The sequence below is a fragment of the Stenella coeruleoalba genome (genome assembly GCF_951394435.1).
Source record: "Stenella coeruleoalba genome assembly, chromosome: 1".
Lineage (NCBI taxonomy): Eukaryota > Metazoa > Chordata > Mammalia > Artiodactyla > Delphinidae > Stenella > Stenella coeruleoalba.
Window position 1 is genome coordinate 182,827,938 of NC_137169.1, and position 22,287 is coordinate 182,850,224.

The following is a 22,287-nucleotide window of genomic DNA, read 5'->3' on the forward strand; positions in this document are numbered from 1 at the left end:
CTAGAGGAGGGCCCAAAGAGCTGTAAGAAACCGAATGAGTGGCATCTTCATAGATTATCAAATATTTTTCAAGTGTCCAGTATTTTCACTATAAGCATCTTTGCTGCAAACATTTTCACAGCATAACTAATTGGTCATAAGACAGTTTTTGCCCCAAAAGATAAAATAACTGGATGAGTTTTTGGTTTGATAGTTTGGTTTCGACTGGCATTTCTCCCAGTTAGCAACATTACTGATGCCTTTATTGAGCTGACAGATAATGATGATTTGCCCCAGGAGTTGGTTTCTTATTTTGAAACACTACATTGGAGGATAAAGAGGCCAAAAGCCTCAAAGGTGCAGAGTTGAATCCACATTTCTCACAGAACTTTGGAAAGTCTATGAATGGACATATGACAAAATGCCAAGAACAAACAACAGTGCAGAGGCTTTCACGATGCAATACAAAGCTTGGCTACAAATATGCATCCTGGTATTTGGAAACTGATACCTCTCTTAATGAAGGAAGAAATTTAAGCAAAAAGAAAAAGAACAATGCTGAATGAGGAGATGAATCAACAAGCAAAAAAAAAAAAAAAAAAAAAGTATAAAATACTAAGAATGAAAGACCTGGAAGACAAGTGCTTAGGTACAACACACAAAATCAGTTATTTGTGCAGGATTGCCATGAATCTACACACATTTTAGAGGTATTCAAATATTTTGTATTTTGCAATAAAGTTTTTTTTTAATTTTGTTATTCATTTTTCATGCTGCATTATGTCCTTTTTAATGTCCCTCTTTTATTTTTTATCTTTTATGGCAAAATTGCCTTACAGCGAATTAGTTATAAGGTGAAAATGCTTGCAGCAAAGTTGACTATGGCAAAGATGGTTCTAGCAAAAGTACCTAGAACCAATTTTTCATTCCCTGGGAGTATATTTTCAAAGCCTTCTCTGTCACAAAAAGCAGACTTTGAGGTACAGCAGAGTGGAAATATGGATAAAAAAGAAAATGTTAAGGCTATTTTATTTTTATTCATCAAAATTTGCCCCAATCATTATATGATAAAATCTAATTAATCCTGATGCCTAAATGAATCAAACATTCCAACCCTGGTTATTCAACTACAAATGCCGAAGTCTTTCTTTTCTCTTTCCAGAATTTTCTAGAGTCCTAAATTAAGTCTTCAGCCCTGAGTACCCCTTTTATATCCTGTATTTGTAATTCCTGAGGCCTGACCGGGAAACAGAGATCTCTTCACTATATGATAATTGGGGATGACCAGCAAGAAGCCCTCACAACTAATTCTCTAGGAAACCACTATACATGGAATGGATAGATAATACCAAACCTTTCTTCTCTTAGAAAGTGTATTCATTTGGGGATGATCATTTTTAGAGCAGAATCCATTCTCTGCCATTATTTCTTCTGAAGGAAATAAAAGTCCATTTATAAGCCAGCAGGAATTTAAATAAAGCATCCTAAATTTGACAAGTCTAACCAAAAATTGTACAAATTCAATGATTTGTTATTCTATATAACAGAAGCTGATAGCAACTGATAATTTTAAAAGATTCACAACTATAAAACTGGGCAACGGATTTTCCCATATGGAAGGTAATATAAATGGAATGAACCTATTCTCCTAGCACAAATTTGTGCCAGAGGTGGTATGGTGGCAGTAAAGATGTGTAGGATATGTAGGCAAAACTTGCAATCATCTCAAGAATATAATCCATCTAGCCACTCAATAGAAACTCCTGTTGAAACAGATATAGCAGCCATATAAACTTTCCATACCACAGGAGTTCTTGCCTATTTGTAAATTAAACACAGCTGACATCTCTAATAAATCTAGGTCTGTAACAGCAAGCTTTTTATTCCCTCTAGAGTATTTCTGGTTTAGCATAGACAGTTACTGTGGCTTCACAGGAAAAAAAAAAACAAAAAACGGCAAATGCTCATAATTTGGAACTTGGAACAAAAGAAAAAATGGAAATTTTGCTATAACATAAATGAAACTCGGGGTGGGAAGCTAAAGAAATCTGTTCCAGGTATTTGTCTCATTCTCCTTCTAGCTCCTTTACTGACCCATGGTAGATATAAGAAATGGTTTCTATGGCATAAACAACTGACCTAAATGAACACACAAGAGTTAAGACAAATCAAAAAAACCTAATGCTACCTATAACAGATTAAAGTTGGCCCCAAATCCTTGACACATCTTCCATCAAGTGGTAAGGTATTTCCTCTCCCCTTGAATCTGGGCTGACCAGTGACTTTTTTGACCAATAGTGTATGGTGATGACTCTATGATAGCTCTGGGCCTGGCCTTGAAGAGGACTGGCATCCTCTGCCCAGCCTCTTGGAGGCCTGAGCTGCCATTTCATAACTCTGACTACTATGATGGAGAGATCAGATGGAGAGTCCCTGAGACTCCAGAGAGGGAGAGGAGGCCTGCTAGGCCTATTCTTCTAGCCCTCCCTACCAAGGTGTCAGGAATGTGAGATCATCTTGGACACTCCTGACCGGTCCAACCACCTGCTGAATACTACCAGGTGACCTGAGCTGTCACCACAGGGAGCAAGAAATTGCCTAGACAAGCCTTTCCTGAATTTCTGATTCACAACATCATGCGATATATAAAGTAGTTGCTATTTTAAGTCACTAAGGTTTAGGATAGTTCATTACACAGCAATAGATAACTGGAATGCTATCTATCTTTTAATTTTTGCCTTGGTAGTAACTCAATCACTCATTCACAATTAGAACTACCAAATGGGTGACTCCTCTAAATTGGTGGGCAATATCCCCAGAAAAAATTCATCATTCAACATCTGCTCAGAGGTCAACTGCTTTATCTCATGAAGAAATCTTCCAATCACTTATTCCTGAATTAAAAGTTCACTAAAAGCAGTGCTGTTACTGGCTATTGTATATTCTAGTTCACTCCAACTTTATAAGTAAACAGAGTTAACACGATGTACTGGAGATAGCCTGGGCTTTGGAATCAGATAGGTAAATATTGGCTCTGCAGTTTATCCATTGTGTAATCTTGGGCTCAACAGTTTCCTCATCTATAAAATGTAGTATAATTACACCTATTAAAGGCAACATACTCTACTAAGAATGTCAAGTGTAGTGAAAGACTGCCTAGGTCAACCTCTCTGTGTCTCCATTTCTTTCTCTCTAAAGTGAGGATAATAACAGTATCTACCCTAATGGGATTGTCATAAGGATTAGACGAGTTAACGGTGAGGCACATAGAACTGTGCCTAACTCATAGTAAACACTTAAAGTCCGCTATTCTTAGTTACTACCATTACTACCTCATAGGATTATCTTGAGAATTTACTGCAATTATGTCCCTAAAGCACTTAGTATGGTTAATTCTGTCCCCTTCTTTTTGATCTTTTATCTCTGTAGTGAAAAGTGCAGGCTTTTAAAAGTATACACCAGCCTCTAACCAAGTGGGTTTAGGACTCTCAAGTATAGGAAGCCACATCTAAACTATGTCTAAAATCAATTTTGTTATACAAATTCCAAGCAGATTATCTGGTACCAAAAATTACTTAATGGAACAAAAATTTACTTAATGGAACAGATTCTCCTGTATGCTACCTACCATTTAAGATAAGTGATTTCATAGAACAGGGAACATTTTCCTATGAGATACATAGTTTGACTTCCCGCATTATGGATTGAGATTCTAAAATTCACAGTATATTAAATTGTGTTGTTGGTCATATGAGATACTGAACAAATCTCTCTCTTAACTGGGTGGTGAATTCTAGCTTCCTTAACAGGACTTACTGAGTAGACATGAAAAAAGCATTAGAAAAGTGTTTTCTTGTTTTTTTTTCCCTAAACTGCTCTGCCTTTGTAACTAAGCTTTGTTTTTAAAACTTCCACTGTTTGAGCTAATGGACCTTTCTTAATTATGTTACTATGGGAGGTATTTATTATACAGATAATGGAGAAGATGTAAGATATTTATTTATCTTATATATGCACACTCTGTGAATATACTGTATATTTCAGGTAATATTTGCCTTCTAAGTTATTGCTGTTCCTTACAATTGAGGGAAAAGATAGTCTGCCTACACAACAAAACTGGCTAGTCTGTACAGATATCTTGCAGGTTTTGATATCACTGTTCCTATCAACAATTACATCCTTTGGAATGTAATTAAGTCGGGTTTGAAAGTACTCAAAATATCCAACTTTGGCTTGTCCTGAGCAAGAAAACATACTTAATGCAAAGTAAAAAGACTGGCCCTGGGAAAAGCACCACTTAAGAATAAGAGTGAAAACAGACACTAAAAAGCAAAGGAGGCAAAGCAACATAAGACTGATAATTATCAAAGAAGTCATAATGCTTGGCAAACTCCATTGTTTTCAACAGATTCGTATTTAAATGACATCTATTACCAAGACCTCAAATGGTGGTGGATGCAGATGATTCACTGGGCTACCTAAATACGATTTCTTTCACAAGTCCTCTACCCCAGATTCATCAGAATCCCAAATTAACCAGAAAAGCAGCACTCCAAAATCTCAAGAACTCACTATTACTATAAGTGCTCTAAGACAAGGCAGATGTCACCTAAGCAAATATTCTGGAACCTTCTAGATGAAGATTATTATTACTTGGAGGGTGTAACATATAAAACCTACTAATATCCAACTTAGAAAAAAGGCAACTTTAAGAATAAAATGCCTACTGAAGAGGTGCCATATATGCGGCTAGGTCACTCATCCAAACTTCGTATGTCTTGGTAGAGCTCACAACAAAATAAGAATCAAATCCACTGTATTGTATCAGCATGGCCTAGAACACTTTGCCCAGATAAATTTACCTCAGAAGTCCATGTATTGTTTCCAAATGGGGAGCAATTATATTCTCCTCTTGCAAGGAATTCTGTTTATTATCATCCTAACATTTTCCATTTTTTCCACATCTGGCATAAATAAGCTATTTGAACAGTAAGAATGAACATTCACAAATCAAATACATAATGGCCCATTACAGATTTAGAAGCATTACAAACTATAACAGAAATTGGAAGGTAGGTCTAAAAAGAACTTTAAATCTTCAGATGTTTCATTATGTTTTAAAACACTGACTTAAAAAAAAAAAAGGAAGATTTTGGCTTTTTACTATTCCACATGGAACAGAGTGAGTTTACTTGAGGAAATGAAGATTTATAGTAAAGGAAATGGGTAGAGGTTTCTAATCTAGAGAAACAGTACTTTGGATAAGAATCAAACCACTTATTCATAACAGAAATTAAATTTTAATACTAGTGGGAATAACTTCATTCTTGCCATCATCATTATTATGTTAACTTAGAGAAATGGCAAAACACTTATAAAAACATTACTTTTCTTACAGCACTTTAGGTAAACATGGTATTCATTTAACCCTACATTATTATGCATGGGAATTATTTTAAAAAATTACTTTCTTAAATCTGTAATTACCATCCTAAACTTTAATGCAGCTTTAAGGCAAGGACAAATCATAAGGCCTACTCTAAATGCTTTAAAGCAATGGGATTCAAGAAGGAGCACAAATGAGACAAGGATCTAGAAAAAGATGGCAACCTCTTTCAAGAAACTGATGCATATACGGCAATATGAATTTAAAACCTCAACCAAACTATTATTATAAAGGCAAAATGGCAAGAGTGACAAATTGAGAGGCAGTGGTGTAATTGTTTCAAATCTAATTCTGGACTTGGCAAACTTTTGTTTTCAAGCTTTGCAGGCCATGTGGTCTCTGTCAAAGTACTCAACTTTGCCACTATTGCAGAAAGTAGCCATTAACAATACCAAAACGAATTGGTGTGGATTTATTCCACTATCACTTTCTTTACAGTACAGGTGACCTCAGGATTTGGCCTGGGGGCTATGGTTTGCTGAACCTTGATCTAATTACTAAATCCTAGAGATATACTAAGGGGCATCCTCTCAAATTAAGGGATTTACCTGGTTTAATTGCTAGTTGTCCCTTCTCTAAATCTCAGCAACCAAAATACTGAATGAGTAAGTATACAGATAAGGAGAACATTTGAGGAAGAGAAAAAAACCCCACATCTGTTGCAGCTGAAAAAATAAAAACTTCTAAGATTCCAACTCCTTCCTGATTAAATGCCTTTCCACTATGACTTAGAAGACTTTTATCTTTGTTCAATTTAATTTCCTTTCCATTACCCATTGCTTTCATTTCTTTAAATTAGATCTTCCAGTCAAATAAAATATCATTTTTACCAGTTAAAACAAAATTAGTGTTAAGTAACAGCTAAAACTTTTCAAAAGTTATTTCTTGACTAAAGACTATTCAGCTATTAAGGATGATGTTCACTATTTCACTCTTCCATAAAACCACTTCCAACCAAGGCCTGATTTCAACTATGAAGTTAGTAGGAAAATGGTTTATTTCTATTGTCATGCCATCTTTGGAAAACCCTGTTTCAATGATGTAGAGGGAACTGGAAACATTGAAAAAAAAAACCCAAAAAGTAACAACAAGAAAACTTCCCTTAACTACTATCTCCCTTCTTTTCCAATTTTTATCCTTCAGGAACGAATTTATTTTTACACATTCAAGATTAGATTTGACCCTCTAGTATAACGGATAGCTTGGGGGTAGTTTGCAACTCACATAAAGTAAAATTCAACTCAGTTCAGAGGTAAATATGGTTCTGAGTAAAGAGAGAACAAGTCATTAGAAAGAGCCTTCTGCCTAAGTACAGTATTACTGTTCATGCCAATGCCATATTTTAAACTGGTATCAGAGTTCTGAGAGAGAATAAAAGGTACCTCTTAGAATGAAAGCAGATTAATATATTGTCATCTCTCTTCTTTTGCTGAGAATATTGGGTAGCTCCTTTGCTATTAAGTGCTACTCAATAAATGAAAACAGTCCCAGTGTTTGCTATTTCATGGCATTAAAGTACTTAATGATGATTTAGCTCTCACTGCTAATGCTGTTCCCTTCACAAGGTGACACGTGCAAGTTAAAATTTGGTAATGAGTTTTCAGCATTAGCTAAAGTCCATTTAGTACATCCTTAAGAGAGGTATCCTCTGTGCACACACCTATATAGCTATTCATTAAGGTAGATAGAACACTACTAACTCCTATGACCCTACAGTGATGTTAGCTAAGAACTAGGACAATGTCACAGTGAACCTGGATAAGAATCTTGGATAGTTATTTAGAGTAATATCTCTTCTAACTAAAATGGGGAAACTGCTTTCAGAAACGTATATTTGTTTAAAAGTTAGGCTGGCTTGAATTTTCATGAATTTCATGGCTCTGCCCTAGGCCAGTTAAGAGGAGAGAACCAGCAAACACGATTGTGCTGATGTGGTCCTAGATGACCGAGAAGCACTCTATTCACAGTACAGATACAGCAAAAACCTATTAGCAGTGAATAAAAAGGGAGGGGGAACCCATCAAACACTCATAGCATTTCCACATCTATCAGACAGTCCCTACTTCATTTAAAATGTTTGTTGCTAACCCTGGATGGAGTACTGACAAATGCTGCAAAGTTTCTCTTTACAGAAATTACTGCACCTCACTTTTACAATTTGGTAATAGTTTAAATAGCTCTATTTTCTCAAATAACATCTAAGAAACTAACAAAGCAATATAGAACTTTCCAGCATAATACTTCTGAAAAGTAGGATGGACTTAACAATTTTTGGTAGGCTTAAAAGCTCCATCTAAAGCAGCATATTCTGTACCTCTCACCTCCCTATTTAGTAATGGCAAAATCTGTCCACTGAAAGCATTGATTACCAGCTGAAATGTTTCCTTAAAGATTTCAGTCTAATTTCAACTCTACTTTTTCTATGCCACAGAGCATAGTTGGTCCCTAAGACGGCCCTAGGCGACAGTTTTCACCCTATCATGCTGTTGCCCATCTAAAGAGGAGAATGCCATAGTCTATGTCTTCTGAAGACAAAATACGGCTTCAACATAATGTTTAAGGGTAGGCTCTAATCAAATGGTAGCATTATTGCATTCCTATTAAAAGATGCATTGTTTTTCCAGAAGAAAAAATAACCGTTCATTAGTGATATGGTGCAGCTGTATATGTATGTACAGGTCTCAGATTGCTTAAGAATTACCCTTTGCATTCTAACTTCCTATCATCAAAGCAACGCCATTCTTTCCTACCCACTTTTTCACATACCCAAGCAGTCTCAGGAAGGGAGCACACTACTAATGTTCTCACAAATGGCTCACCACCAGTTCAGGCATGATCAGCCCCTCTCCCAAATCTCTTTTACAATCATCTATGCCCCTGCACCAAAACAATTTCTTAAACCACTACATATTTAAATACTCTGTAAAAAATTAATGATCAATTAAGAGAAGCTACAGATTTTTCTCTTTTCTATTTGCACTGTAACTTGTAAGCATCTACTTGCCTGCATCCCTTAATAATCCTCCTTCATTCTCTGCACGCAAGACAGGGCATCTAAAGCTCTACATGTTCGGTAAATTCTTTCTGACTCTCAGTGCTGGATTAAGAATCTCAGAAATACCCAGAATTACCAAAAAGGTCCCTTGAAGTTTTAAAAATCTTAGGAATGATTAAGTAACCAAACCTGATCAAAATCAATCCCTTGATCAATTTATTGCAACATGATTGTGCATGATGTTTTCTGGTAAATGCCCTGTAGTGTATTATTAAAAAGCAAAGCTCTTGGAGTCACCAGCAATTTGCTGATGGTTGGTTTACGAATTACTAAGTTTGCAGACGCAAGACATGGATTTAGTGAGGTTCTTCTATTGGACTGAAAATATAAACTATCACATATGTAGAAGGAAATGGAACTGTAGTTGCAGTAAGAAGCATAATATTGAATTTCTACAACCACAATATTGCGAAAAAAGTGTGTTTAAAATGTCATATAAAAGTTATCAAATATGGAGACCTGTGGATTTAAAAATACAATCCAGGCTCATTTCACTGTAAAGTGACATTTTTGATGCATAATATTGCTGTTATGTGAAGCTAGGAGCCGAAGAGGCTGGATGAAACTTTGGTAGTCAGCCTTACGCGTTAACTCATCTGGACTAGAGCCATTTCCTAACACCTTAAGATATATAAGCACTATGGCTTACAAATACCAATCAGGAAGTTGCAGTACGGCTGCCTCTGTGCTGTTTGATAATTGCAGAGCAAAAACACTTCCTTCCCTGCTCCCCCCTTCCTCAACACAACACCCAGGCCCCAAATGCAGAACTACATATTGCAAACACTTTGCTGCTCATTTCACTTCCAGGTGCCTAAAGTGCTTCAGGTGATGCTGCCCATTAGAATACTGCTCCAAGATGGCTGCATACATGAAACAATCAGGCAAAGTATCAGACGCCTTGTCAGGGCAAAGATTAATCTAACCTTTCAAAACACAAAGAACCACTGGGATTCTTTTTTTTTTTTTTTCCCCCTTCTTGAGATAAGAAACTGCATGTTCTGGCAGGGAAGGAAGAAGAGAAATTCCCCCTCATCATCACCATCATGATTACTTCCTTCTCTCTTGTGGCTGGCTGGTTCAGATGACCAAGGCTCCTGCTTCATTTTTCAGATCTGGGCAATTACAGCCACCAGGGTGATATGGACCAAAGTACAGTGTTCAAACATGACTGGTAGATAAATGATCACTTATCATTGTTTTGTTAAAAAAAATTTTTTTTTTTATAAAGTTAACAAACCAAGGCTGTTGATCCCTGAATTAGAAAGTTGATTTGCTTGATTATTTTCCAAAGTGTGAGGTGGGAAGAAAGAGGGGAAGAGCCTCTAGTGCTTTTGTGTATGTTGCTGATACAACATCTTGCTAACATCTTCTGATCTGGTGTTGTGGCATTTTGTGAATCTAAGTACCAGCCCATGGCCGTGATGCTGGTTACTTACGGCCCAAAGGGGAAGAGAGTCTGCCCCACCTCCTCGCTGTTTCAATCTGGCCCAGTAGTGGACACAGAGCCCTGGGCAGTTTCCCCAGAAGCAACTGTCTCTTCTTGTGAAGGTGACTCTTCCTCGGCTTGTCCCCGAGATGTGACAGTTGTTTCAGGGGAGATGCTATGAGGCCCCTCCAGGGGTATACAGCCAGGGTGGTTTTTGCGAAAGTGCTGATTCAAGATGGCCTGGAAGGGGAAACTTTTGCCACAAACATGACAGTGAAAGGGCTTGTTGCCTGTGTGCTTGCGGATGTGATACTCCAGCTGATCTTTCCGGGTATATTTCTTGCCACACATGCGGCAGACGAATGGTGTAATCCCCATGTGCAGGCGCATGTGGCGGTCCAGGCTCCCCTTCTGGTTGAAAGATTTGGCGCAGTAGATACAGGTGAGACGGGGGTTATACCGGAACCACCGCTCAGATACTTCCTGCTCTCGGAGATACTCCACATAGCCACTTACTCCCATCATTGCTGACTCTTCTACCTGTACCAGGTGAGGACAATAAGAAAGAATATGTATTATTACGTATATAGAGTAAAAGACATCAAATCTATTTTTACCTCTGTTACTTAGCTATATGCTTATTTTTTGTAGCGATCCAAATAGGAAATTAATTACTATGAAAAAGTAAAGATGTTAAGATAGAAATTAAAAAAAAAAATCGAGGCCACTCTATTCCATTACCATAAAAGAACAGGACAGCTGAGTTACTTTCTTGCTGAAAAACTGCATGCTTATTAAACCCCTGCTGAATGTTTAATTTGTGGTGGTACGAGAATCTAAGCCCACTAATACCATCCATTTGGACTCTAATTTGCAACTATAGTCTAGACAATCAGGTAGGTACTTAGGCAATGTTGGCAACTTAGGCAACTTTCTGTGATGATGGAAATACTTGATAATCCACACCACCTAATACAGTTGCCACCAGGCACATGTGGCTATTAAGCATGTGTAATTTGCTAGTGTGACTGAGGAACTGAATTTTTCATTTTAATTGCTTTCAGTTAACTAAAATTTAAATTTAAATAGCCACATGTGACATGGCTAATGGCTACTATATCGGATAGTACAGAATACATTATGGCAAGCACATTATAAATCATATTTATGGCATTATCATTAATACTAAAATTTAACCCAAAAGTAACTAGCTTTATAAAAATGTATATAATTTGTAGGTGACAGTATTCCTTTTTACCCCAAAATATTTTAGTACCACACCAACACATTTTCTTCATTCTAAAGACTAATAAAAGTTTAACTGACCTCAGAGAAAACTGGCAAAAGAGCTGGGAAAGGAAACTAGGCTGAGATATGAATTTACTAACTTGGTTATTCCCTCCTATAACCTCTTCACAATTTGATACTCAGTAAGTATTTACTGAGTGACTATTGTCCACCAAATACAATGACAGGTGCCACAGAGAAAGAAGTACAAGACTTGGTTTCTGGGACCTCCCTGCTGGTGCCGTGGATAAGACTCCATGCTCCCAATGCAGGGGGCCCGGGTTCAATCCCTGGTCAGGGAACTAGATCCAACACACATGCTGCAACTAAGAGTTTGCATGCCACAACTAAGGAGCCAGACTGCTGCAACTAAGGAGCCGCCAAGCCACAGTTAAGGAGCTCTGGAGCCGAAACTAAGACCTGGCACAACCAAAATAAATAAATAAGTAAATAAGTTAAAAAAAAAAAGTCACCAAAAAAAAAAAAAAAAGACTTGGTTTCTGATTTTGCCCTCTGAACAAAAAGATGAAACTTCTGAACAAAAAGCAGACAAAACAAAGTAGGAGAAATACATATTCCTAATGATGTTGCTAATTCACTTTTCAAACTGTTTATAGTAAAGGTAAGTGTCCTTAAAATACACTGCACAGAAGTATTATCATCTAATTTTACATACCTATTATTTGTAGTGGTTTGATTTAAACAGATTATTAAAAGTAAAGAGAGGGCTTCCCTGGTGGCACAGTGGTTAAGAATCCGCCTGCCAATGCAGGGGACACAGGTTCGAGCCTTGGTCCGGGAAGATCCCACATGCCACAGAGCAACTAAGCCTGTGCGCAACTACTGTGCTCTACTACTGTGCTCTAGAGCCCGCGAGCCACAACTACTGAGCCTGCGCTATAGAGCCCACACACCGCAACTATTGAAGCCTGCGCGCCTAGAGCCCGTGCTCACAACAAGAGAAGCCACCGCAATGAGAAGCCCGCGCACCGCAACGAAGAGTAGCCCCCACTTGACGCAATTAAAGAAAGCCCGCGTGCAGCAACGAAGACCCAATGCAGCCAAAAATAAAGAGAATAATCTGTGAGTTATATTCCTCCAATTTCTCTTAGTTTATAAAGTATCTCCCCACTAAGTTAAATTTCTTGCATTGAAATAAAATTACTCAAGACATAAAAAAAGCAATTATTATAAAAGTAGCATTAAAACTCTGCTATTGTTACTTAGATTACTAACCTTTTACATCATTGCAAAATAAATGCTTTCTTTTTCTGATTTAATTTCTTTTTTAATGAAGGGAAAATGATACAGTTTAAAACTTTTTATTACGTTTTAGACACAACAGTGTGTTGACTCCTCATCACCCAACAATTATCAACACATGATCAATTTTGTTTTTTCTTTACCCTCACCTACTTCTCTCCTTTTTCATATTATTTTTGAAGAAAATCCCAGACATAATTTCATACATATTCTAGTATGCATTTCTAAGAGACGAGGATTCTTTTTTCTTAATGTAATCGAAATACCACTATCGCACCTAAAAAAACCACAATAATTCCTTAATATCAATTAGCTAAGACCTTAATTTTGTTTTACTTAATCTGAACATGAACAATCTAAATAGTCAAAATATTTAACATATGAAATAAACATGGTTTCCTCCTATCTGAAAGCTGGGAGGGAGAGGGAACAATATATTCCTTTGAATGAATAATTTAAAAATCTTGAATTTATAAATCCTTTGCATTCAAAATTCTATATTAAAATATCACCATTCATAAATTTCTGATTTATTTAGCCTGCTGACTTCTAAAGTTCTTGTGTGCATGGGTGTATATAGCACATATATGTTTTTTATGTATAATGTTTTGAGTAAAAAGCTTATATACACATACACACACACACAAAATACATATATAGGGGCTTCCCTGGTGGTCCAGTGGTTAAGATTCTGTGCTTCCACTGCAGGAGGCATGGGTTCAAGCCCTGGTAAGGGAACTAAGATCCTACGTGATGTGCGGCATGGCCAAAAAAAGAAAAAAACAAAAACAAAAATACACACACACACACACACACACACACAAATATATATGAGCATTTTATTTATTTATTTATTTTTTGGCCGCACAGCATGTGGGATCTTAGTTCCCTGACCAGGGATGGAACCTGTGCCCCCTGCATTGGAAGCACAAAGCCTTAACCACTGGACCTCTAGGGAAGTCCCTATATAAGCATTTTAAATATATAGGAGAAAATTCCATACGTGTAGCAGAGATAAAGTACAATGCAAAGAGGAGAATATGTAAAAGTTGACTGGATTAAATGGAGAAAAATGAATCTAATTAGCAAATAATCTTATACCCTTTCTTGAATATCTAAAAATGTGTGTTGTCTCCTTTCACACGTTAGCTAACAATGCTCTTCAGTATTTCCAACAGAATAGAGGTGGTTCTCAGCAGGTTTGGGAAGCAGTATGAGGTCAAGCATTGAATGGTAAGGCTTTAGATGATTTCTGATTTATTTCATATAACATTTCTTTCTGCTCCAATTCCCTGGATAATCAAAACTGCACTCACATAAAGAATGAGGGATTGGGACCTCCCTGGTGGCGCAGTGGTTAAGAATCCACCAGCTAATACAGGGGACATGGGTTCGATTCCTGGTCCGGAAAGATCCTACATGCTGTGGAGCAACTAAGCCCTTGCACCACAACTATTGAGCCTGCGCTCTAGAGCCCGCAAACCACAACTACTGAAGCCCCCACACCACAACTACTGAAGCTCGTGCGCCTAGAGCCTGTGCTCCGCAACGAGAAGCCACCGAAATAAGACGCCTGTACACCACAAGAAGAGTAGCCCCCACTCGCCACAGCTAGAGAGAGCCTGCGCACAGCAACGATGACCCAACACAGCCAAAAAAAATAATAATAATAATGAGGGATTATCCCACTAAAAGGTCCTGGGTGACCATGGGCAGAGCATAGAATAACTTCTCTGAGGTTTAGTTTCCCCATCCATAAAATAAAAATGTTAGAATATGTTTTGCCAATTCCACTGGATTCTCATGGGAATCAAATATGATAATAATTCCTTGAGATATCCCTGAATGCCTGATGTTATACTTTACAGAAATTAAGGGTGCTGGAACCTGGGTTCAAACCTGCATCCTACTTACTGTTCGACTTTGAGCAAGTTATTTAACTACTCTGTGCATCAGTTTCTTCATCTGTAAAACGAATATAATTAGCATCTGCCTTATAGGTTGCTATGAGCGTTGAATGAAAGTGCTTAATGTAGCTCAATAAATGTTAGCTATTATTAAACATTACAAAAATTCACAATATTATTCATAATCTTGAGGATACCTATTCCCTAAAAAAAACTGCCTAACTTTAAGGAAAACAATGTCATAGCAGTATTATCCACAAACAGAAAGTGAATGTATTTTAGTTATCTGTCATGAACCATAATCAGAAAACTCACACATTATGATCAATTTCACCTAAAAATTATTGCAATAAAATTACAATAGGGCTTCCCTGGTGGCGCAGTGGTTGAGAGTCCGCCTGCCGATGCAGGGGACACGGGTTCGTGCCCCGGTCCGGGAAGATCCCACATGCTGCAGAGTGGCTGGGCCCGTGAGCCATGGCCGCTGAGCCTGCGCGTCTGGAGCCTGTGCTCCGCAACGGGAGCGGCCACAACAGTGAGAGGCGTGCATAGCGCAACAAAAAATAAAATAAAATAAAATAAATTGCAATAAAAGAGCAAATAAATGAGCATAAAATGTAGATTAGGTCCTTGTCAAAGGTAACAATGTATCTTTGGTAGTTTTATTCCTTTATACTCTAAAAGAAGCAAGGACAAAAATGGCTGCCTCCTGGTTCTCTTCGTCAGGAAGAAGTGGATCATTTCACTTCTCCCAGTTGGCAATTCCCTACTAGATTGTAAACTCTGTAAGCACAGGGATAATTCTATATTGCCTAATATGCCAGGACTTGACAGTGCCTGATATGTAGCTGGTGTTCAAAAACTATTTTTTAAATGAATTATTCCATACAATGAGTAAATTCCATATAAATGAATGCTTCCCGTATTTTCTAAAACAAATACCAGTCTAGATTCTTGACATGGCCTTCACTGCTGTCCACAATCCTAATCTTCAGTTACTAATCAGAGACTAAAAGAACTGAAGGGACTTATCTGATTGGTGCATTAATTTTATTTAAATATCTCCCAAACTGAGGACTTCACAGGGAACTAAATAACTCCTTATTTAGTAGTTGTCTCTTTATTGGGCACCTATTCAGTAATCTTAGCTACTCAAAACTACTTAGAGCTAAAACAACTCCCATTTAGTGGGCACCTGATAAGACAATGTCAGATACTAAGATTAGAAAATGTGGGCTCTGCTCTCAAGGAGATTTCAATCTAGAAGGAGACAAATTAATGTAAATAAGAAAAGAATAATTTATATGAGTCAGTAGAGAATTAGGAAAAAATTATATGGTACCATGTATAAATGCTACAGTGGTTTAAGAAGGGGAGATCAAAGAGGACTAGGCTAGTTAGGACAGAAGGAACTAGGAGTTAGGCCTTGCGTGGACTCAGACACCTGGGAAGAACAGAGTATTCCAGACTCAAGGTGCAGAGACAGAAGTCTGATGGAGTTCCGAGGTACAAAGTCTGCCTGTTTGGGACAGTTAATGCTGATGAATGGTGAGAAAAGCTGGGTTAGAAAGATTATAAATTACTTGGAAAATTAGACCAAGTATTTTAACCTTCATGTGGTAGAAAAAGGAAAAAGCCAAGAATATTTCGAATAAAGGAGTGACCTTAAGTATTCTGTTCCAGTTAAATCACCCTTATAATCAAGAAGCTCTTCAAGCCTACCAAAATTTGTTTTTACTACAATGTAAGTCCATGTCCTGTTTTGGTTCTATGTGGTGGGAAAAAAGTAACTGGTGAGTAGACTCGTCATAATAAACTTTCCATGTTAAGACAGCGGTCCCCAACCTTTTTGGCACCAGGGACCGTTTCATGGAAGACAATTTTTCCACTGACAATGGGGAGCCGCTACTGGTCCGAGGCCTGGGGGTTGGGGACCCCTGTGTTAAGGCATATATTAACTCATCTCTTAATAGCAATTGCAGACAATACCACTTATCTCCTATTTCTTTACAGCCTGTACCTTCTGCTTCAGTCAGGTAAACAACCTTGTAGAATTCCAATTTTTGTCCCTATCCTAACTATATGTGGAATAAGTCATCTCTTTCTAACTACTTTAAAAACCACACTTAAACTCCCCTGAGTAACACTTTCCTTAAGTGGATATTGATTCCTGTAACTGCCTTTTAAGCACTCCTACTCCCACAACACAGTTACTTAAGTCTATATAGCCTTATCTATATGTGCTTTGTGTATTTGTTAGTCTGTCTTATGCCCACATTAAGTTGTAAGGTCTGTCTCATTGCTGTATTTATTTTCACAATAGTTACCGTCACATAGGTCACAGAGTCATCACATTTTATTTGAGAGATGAAGAGAAGAAGGGCCCTAATAATATGAGTAAACTTACTTTTCCTCCAAGCTCCTAACACTTTCTCTCACACCTTATTAAAACTAAAAAATTCTCCTATAATGGTTGCAGTTCCTTTTCTGATACCAAACAGCATGATAATATACAAGTAAATACAGTTTATAACAATGTCTTAACTGCTGTTACTATACTATATACACAATAAACATCTAGTGGTTTAGATAAAAATTAAACAAGATACTATCAGTATAGTGCAGAAGATAAAAAATTAGCTATGCAATCTTAATCCACCAGTGTTTCCTTTTAAAGGGCCACAGTGTTTACAATTTATTGTGTTCTACTTGGTGAGTTCACCAACTTTTTAAAAATCAATCTTCAATGATAAACACCTGTGAGAAAAAACCAAAAATATCAACCAACTACATACTTATACTACTTGCTAAAAAGAGTTGCAAATAAAATAGAAGACATCATTCCTATCCTTTCTAGAACATTTTAGTCTAACAGGACATTTAGGAAGAAAATAAATGAAAGGATACAAGCATACTAAAAAGCAAACAGGACACAAAAATGCATAAGCAATTCATTTACAAATCTACAATACTATATAAACTAATAATTATGTAGTCTTATATCCACACATGTACAAAATCAAACTCTCTCCATCCCAGGTCCTACATTAGCTGCATGTAGTTTTCAGAGGTTATTTTTATTACTCTTAGGACTATAGACTGGCTCCTATAATCAGGAAAGAGTTTCACAATCTTATCCTTTTCTACTTCCCCAAATCTGCTGACACCAAAAGTGTATTTCCTGCATGCTCACAAGCAAGAATAAAGAGAAAAGTAATCATATACAGTATTTATTAAACAAGGCCAATGTTACCTCTCCTACATCTTTCCTTTCTTATTCATTATACTATGTTCACACACAGTGGCAATTTCTTCAACCACTGCAGCAGTTCTAAATCCACAACTACATACCTGGGAGCTGGGTTGCTTAGGCTCATCCATTCTCCCAGGAGACTCACTTCTGGCTCTGTGTCTCTCCGTCAAGGGAACAACACTGCCGGAGGGGCTAAATCTGTTGGAAGAAGAGCACAAAGGGGACTAATACAAAAGTAGTGTCAAAAGTAGTGTCAAAATGGTGATGTCTGCCTCCTTTATCCCATAGTCTAGGAAGGCGGAACAAACTGAACAACAGATTTCTAAGAAGTCCTTTCATGGAGCCAATACAGAATCATACATGAAATAAGAAAAGCTTGCCCTAGTAAATTTAAGAAATACAAAATGATGCAGCCAATATGACCTGGTGAATCTAAGGCTAAATATAAACTTCTATCCTTATATAAGTACCAGAAGACCAAAAAAGAAAAAATTAAAACTGGGTCTGTAATTTTGTTTCTTCTATATAACTTTTAGGTTCTTGGTTGATCCTTTCCCCAAGCCCCATGATAATTTTTTATATATTTCAGACTGTTGACGTAGATCATGAAGATCAAAAATCTTTGCATTTAAGCTATTATTTCTGATACAGTTCTAAGATGGGGGGGACAACAGTGCTAACATAGGGTGACAATAAGTATTATGCTCAAGAATATTTTAACTATTAAGGACACAAGAAGGAAAATACTCTAATCAAGACCAACTTAAATGGATACAGTATATACTCTCTGAATTTCTGTGACACACTTGTCTCTCAAGACCAGATGCGAACCAAAATCATAGCTTATTTAGTTATCACTGTTCATACAATTTTAAATTTTTAAGAAAGGAAAAGAATATTACCCATCTTAGTTGGTAATATTTCTTTCTATTGAGACTTTCTTCCAATTTACTTAGATTAAAATTATTGTTATTTCCCCCCAAAGAAATGTTCTAACGACTGCAATGCATTAGAAAGCGAAAAATGGGGCATGGGGCATAGGGCATAGTAGCACTGGTGAAAAAAAGAAACTGTCAGGTTTGTGGTAGCAGCTGTCCTCAATGACAAAACAGAAAAAATATCATCAAATGACAAGTGAAAAAAAAGGAATGAAAAACACCCAAAAAGCTTTTCTTTAGAATTACTGTGATTACACTAAAAAGAACAATCACTGCTGGTACCATATTTCGTCTAATTTGGTAGATGGGGGCAAAGAAAAGTAAACAGTGCTACAAAGGAATGCGAAACTTCCAGAGGCCACCTACCTGTGTGAGAACATACCAAGGAAGGGCAATGCTGTCAGATTCCCAGCTGATGACCAGCTCTCTTCCTGGAATTCCGAAGAAACCCTGGCAATTACTGATCCTGGTGTGACTGCAGATGCTATTCTGATTCATGAAGTGTCTAATTTTACCATAATTCTTACAACACTGTGAATACTTCAGGACTAGGAGCTTCCTGCTTTAAAAAAATTAGACTGCAAGTCTTTTGGCACACTTCCAGTTTCCCCAACACAAACTCTGACTAAGAACATCAAGTAAGGAAGATACTCTTTGTATCACACAGAGGACCTGCTTTAATTATGTCTGCACAACAGCCATTAGATGGGCAAACAAAACTTACCTGTCAATTTCACTGCTTGTTGGCCTAGCCACCTTGGCTCCTGAAGATCCTAACATGTAATTTTCCTGTCCTACAGAACCATGGCCTGTGGTGTCAATCACCATGGCTGTGACTTCCTCTGCACTACTCCCATCTTCTCCAGAAGGCTGATTCTCAGGCCCAAGCCACTCTTCTAGATTTTCAGTTTTGATGTGTACTGCTCCAAGAACTCTAACTTCATCATCACTCCGGGCGCCTCGGTCTGCTACTCCTGTCTCCACGTACCACTGTCCTGCTCGGTTGATCCGAAGAATGGGCTCCCGGCTCTCTACATCAGAACTCTGTTCAATTATCTGAGGGCTGGTGGACTCCTCAGGAGGACTGAGCTCCCTGATATCCAGCACAGCACTAACCTGACCTCGCCGGTTTCCCTTTGGGGTATTATGTCGGGGGCTAAGGGAGCGGTTCAGATTTGGTGTAACTCTGTGAGACTCTGGAGGTCCCTCTGGGTGCTTTGTCCTTGTTTGACTTAATTCAGCTTCAACCTCAGCCACATTGATTTTGAAATGAATGCCCTCCAGGATCTGTGTACATTTGTCTATAATATGCTGCATCTGCAGAAAACTGGCAGCTGTCAGGTAGCTGATGATATCTGCCAGTTGCAGGCATATCCGCCCCGTATAACAGAAAGAAAGGAGCTGTTCAAAAACAGTAGGGTTCTTTATGACTGAAATGGAGACAGTACTCATCTCATTCAAGGACATGTGATCTCGGAAATAGGGGGAGCTGGCAGCCAGTACCACTTTGTGAGCCCGAAAAGCTTGTCCTTGCACGTTGACCACGATGTCACAGAGACGGCCCTGCATGCGCAGCTGGTTTAGATGGCTCAGGACAGAGTTGCTGAAGTCAGGGATCTCCAGTTGTATGTTCCCACTCTTCTCCATGGTCGTGCCTGAGGGTGTAGGCAGGCATTCAACCCTGCTGAAAGAGGAAAGGAACTGTCCTTAGTAATTATAACCAGTCCCTTCAGGCTTTCCAATTCACACCTATTTAAAAATATTATCTGGTAAAATTTCAAAATCTCCAAATAAATAGAGATACTTTCCTTATGTTTAAACATGGAAAAGAAATACCAACAGGTTTAGTAGTTTAGGTTTCACAGCAAGGCACCATTAAAACCAAAAAGTGATTGTTAGACTTCTAAAAATTCAAGGTATGCCCACATTTTCCTTATTAACAAGCTATATAACATCAAAACTGAAGTTCAACAGAATAGAGGGGGTAAAAAAAAGCAGTGTGACAATTTTTATTTACTAAGTGTTAATCATAAGGTATTTGCACACAATATAAAATGCGGCGACAAGTTTTCTTTGGAGAAGGAAAGAAGCTTTTAGAATAAATGTAATTATACACAGGTGGGCTGATTAGATACCCTTAATATTTTACTACTTGATGCATGAGTTATGTTCATTATTTTATAAAGTGACTAATATCCCTCCTGAATATGTCATTATTTCTAAGCTGAAGGGTCAGAGCTCCCCACAGAAAGGCTTTGGGTTTAGGACTTGGAGGTAAACTCTAGGTTATGAGAAACTCCAAGTTGTGTCAGGACTCAAATGCAGAGAACTTGAAGAAGTTCACTCTCAGGATTAGGTAAAGGTAGATAAGTCTGCCTCTATCTAAATTCAAAGTTGGAAATTTCAGGGTGGTAATGATACTTTGATTCTGAAATTTAGTTCCCCAAAGCTGGTGAAAAACAGAGCATTTACCAAGTATGGCCAGTATTTTTACATTAAAAGATTTTTGAAAAGTTGCTGAAACACTAAGCCTGTAACTGCATCCAACAGTCTTCATTGGTAGAGAGTAGTCTGTATAAATCCCATTAGAAAGACACTGACTTGAGCATACACAGTTACCTAAGACCTGAAACTTCAGGAACTTATCTGGACAAGCTCACAGTATTGCCCTGCATTTACCACACACTTATCAGTAAATAGGGAAGTGTATACACTGCTTTCAAAAACCAACTTTAGCCAATCTGACCTTTTTCCAAAGCGTTTTTGTTTGTTTTGAAACTTTTAATCCAATAAGAGCCTCTGTCGATGCCATCATGAATTCAGATGTTTATTTTGGAGCCTACACCAGCGCCTTTTTTGTTTGCTCTTCCCGGCAATTCCCCAGTGAGGAGGAAGCCCCTGGAGTAAGGTCTTTCTCTACCGTCGGCACTGGAGGGGTGAGAGCTGTAAGAGGGAGAATCGGGAACTGCATGGGGTTGGCCACTCCGGTACTTGAGTGGCTTTCGTCCGCGTTAGGAAGCATGGGGAACGGGGAAAAAGCAGAGGGGCGAAATGTCACCGAGGAGCGGGGGCGGAGAGGGCAGCAAGGCGTGCGGCCGGGAAGCGAGCAATCAGGTGAGGGTAGAGGACCGGGAAGGGGGCGGCGCCCCGGGACCCTGTCCAGGCGGTAGGCGTAAGCGGGCGGGGAGCTGCCTAGAGGTGGGTGTGTGTATCTGGGTGTGTCCGGGCTGGCGTTGGGGAGGGGGCTGCCCATCCCGGGGTCCTGAGGGAGGGGCCCACGAGGGGGCGGGTCCGGCAGCTCAGCCCGGCCCGGGGCCAAGCGGGTGGAAGGTCTCCGGGTGCCTTGAGGCGGGGTGGAGGGAGATGGCTGAGCGCCCCAGGAGCAGGCTGCGGCGGAGACCGGGCGAGGCGGCCCCAGTGCAGGGCAGCGGGACTGCTGTGCGGGGCCCGAGCCCAGTCAAGGAGCAGCACCTACCTCCGGGGGTGGAAATGGGCCGGAATGGGCCGGAACACCGTCCCGGAAGTGAAACCCCCCACCCCCTCCCCCGGAGCGGGCGACGTGCCGGAAGGAAATCGCTCACCCTTACACCGCCCCCCTTCCCCCTCCCCAGCGCTTTCCGTCCCTCGCGCCCCCTCCCCTCTCTTCCCCTCCTCCTCAGTCCGTAGGAGGGTGGGGAGCCCTGCATCACGTGGGCGGTCGTGTCCCCGCCCCGGGGCGCGGCCAGGGGGC

At 39.0% G+C, this 22,287-nt stretch overlaps 1 protein-coding gene across 3 annotated transcripts; it reads right to left on the bottom strand.

Annotated features, from left to right (window-relative positions):
- Window positions 1-780: 780 nt before the first annotated feature.
- ZBTB37 (zinc finger and BTB domain containing 37) lies at window positions 781-22,238 on the bottom strand. Of its 3 annotated transcripts, none has more exons than XM_079939845.1 (4): window positions 22,033-22,238; window positions 19,282-20,238; window positions 17,718-17,817; window positions 781-10,449 (listed from the first exon to the last, which is right to left on the bottom strand). In XM_079939845.1, exons 2-4 carry the CDS (start codon window positions 20,202-20,204, stop codon window positions 9,961-9,963), a joined length of 1,512 nt encoding a protein of 503 aa, XP_079795971.1. In that variant the 5' UTR covers window positions 20,205-20,238; window positions 22,033-22,238; the 3' UTR covers window positions 781-9,960. The 3 variants fall into 3 exon arrangements, with proteins under 3 accessions (XP_079795971.1, XP_079795969.1, XP_079795970.1); XM_079939843.1 differs by lacking the exon at window positions 22,033-22,238 and adding an exon at window positions 21,304-21,490; XM_079939844.1 differs by lacking the exon at window positions 22,033-22,238 and adding an exon at window positions 21,304-21,490 and having other exon boundaries at window positions 19,282-20,241.
- Window positions 22,239-22,287: the final 49 nt, after the last annotated feature.

Excerpts from the sequence above, each read along its gene's own strand:
- ZBTB37 (XM_079939845.1), bottom strand. The coding sequence starts at position 20,204 with ATGGAGAAGAGTGGGAACATACAACTGGAGATCCCTGACTTCAGCAAC. Across the intron at positions 17,818-19,281 it reads ACAAGCAGTGAAATTGACAG|ATTTAGCCCCTCCGGCAGTG; the intron begins GTAAGTTTTGTT and ends TTCTTCCAACAG. Across the intron at positions 10,450-17,717 it reads CTAAGCAACCCAGCTCCCAG|GTAGAAGAGTCAGCAATGAT; the intron begins GTATGTAGTTGT and ends CACCTGGTACAG.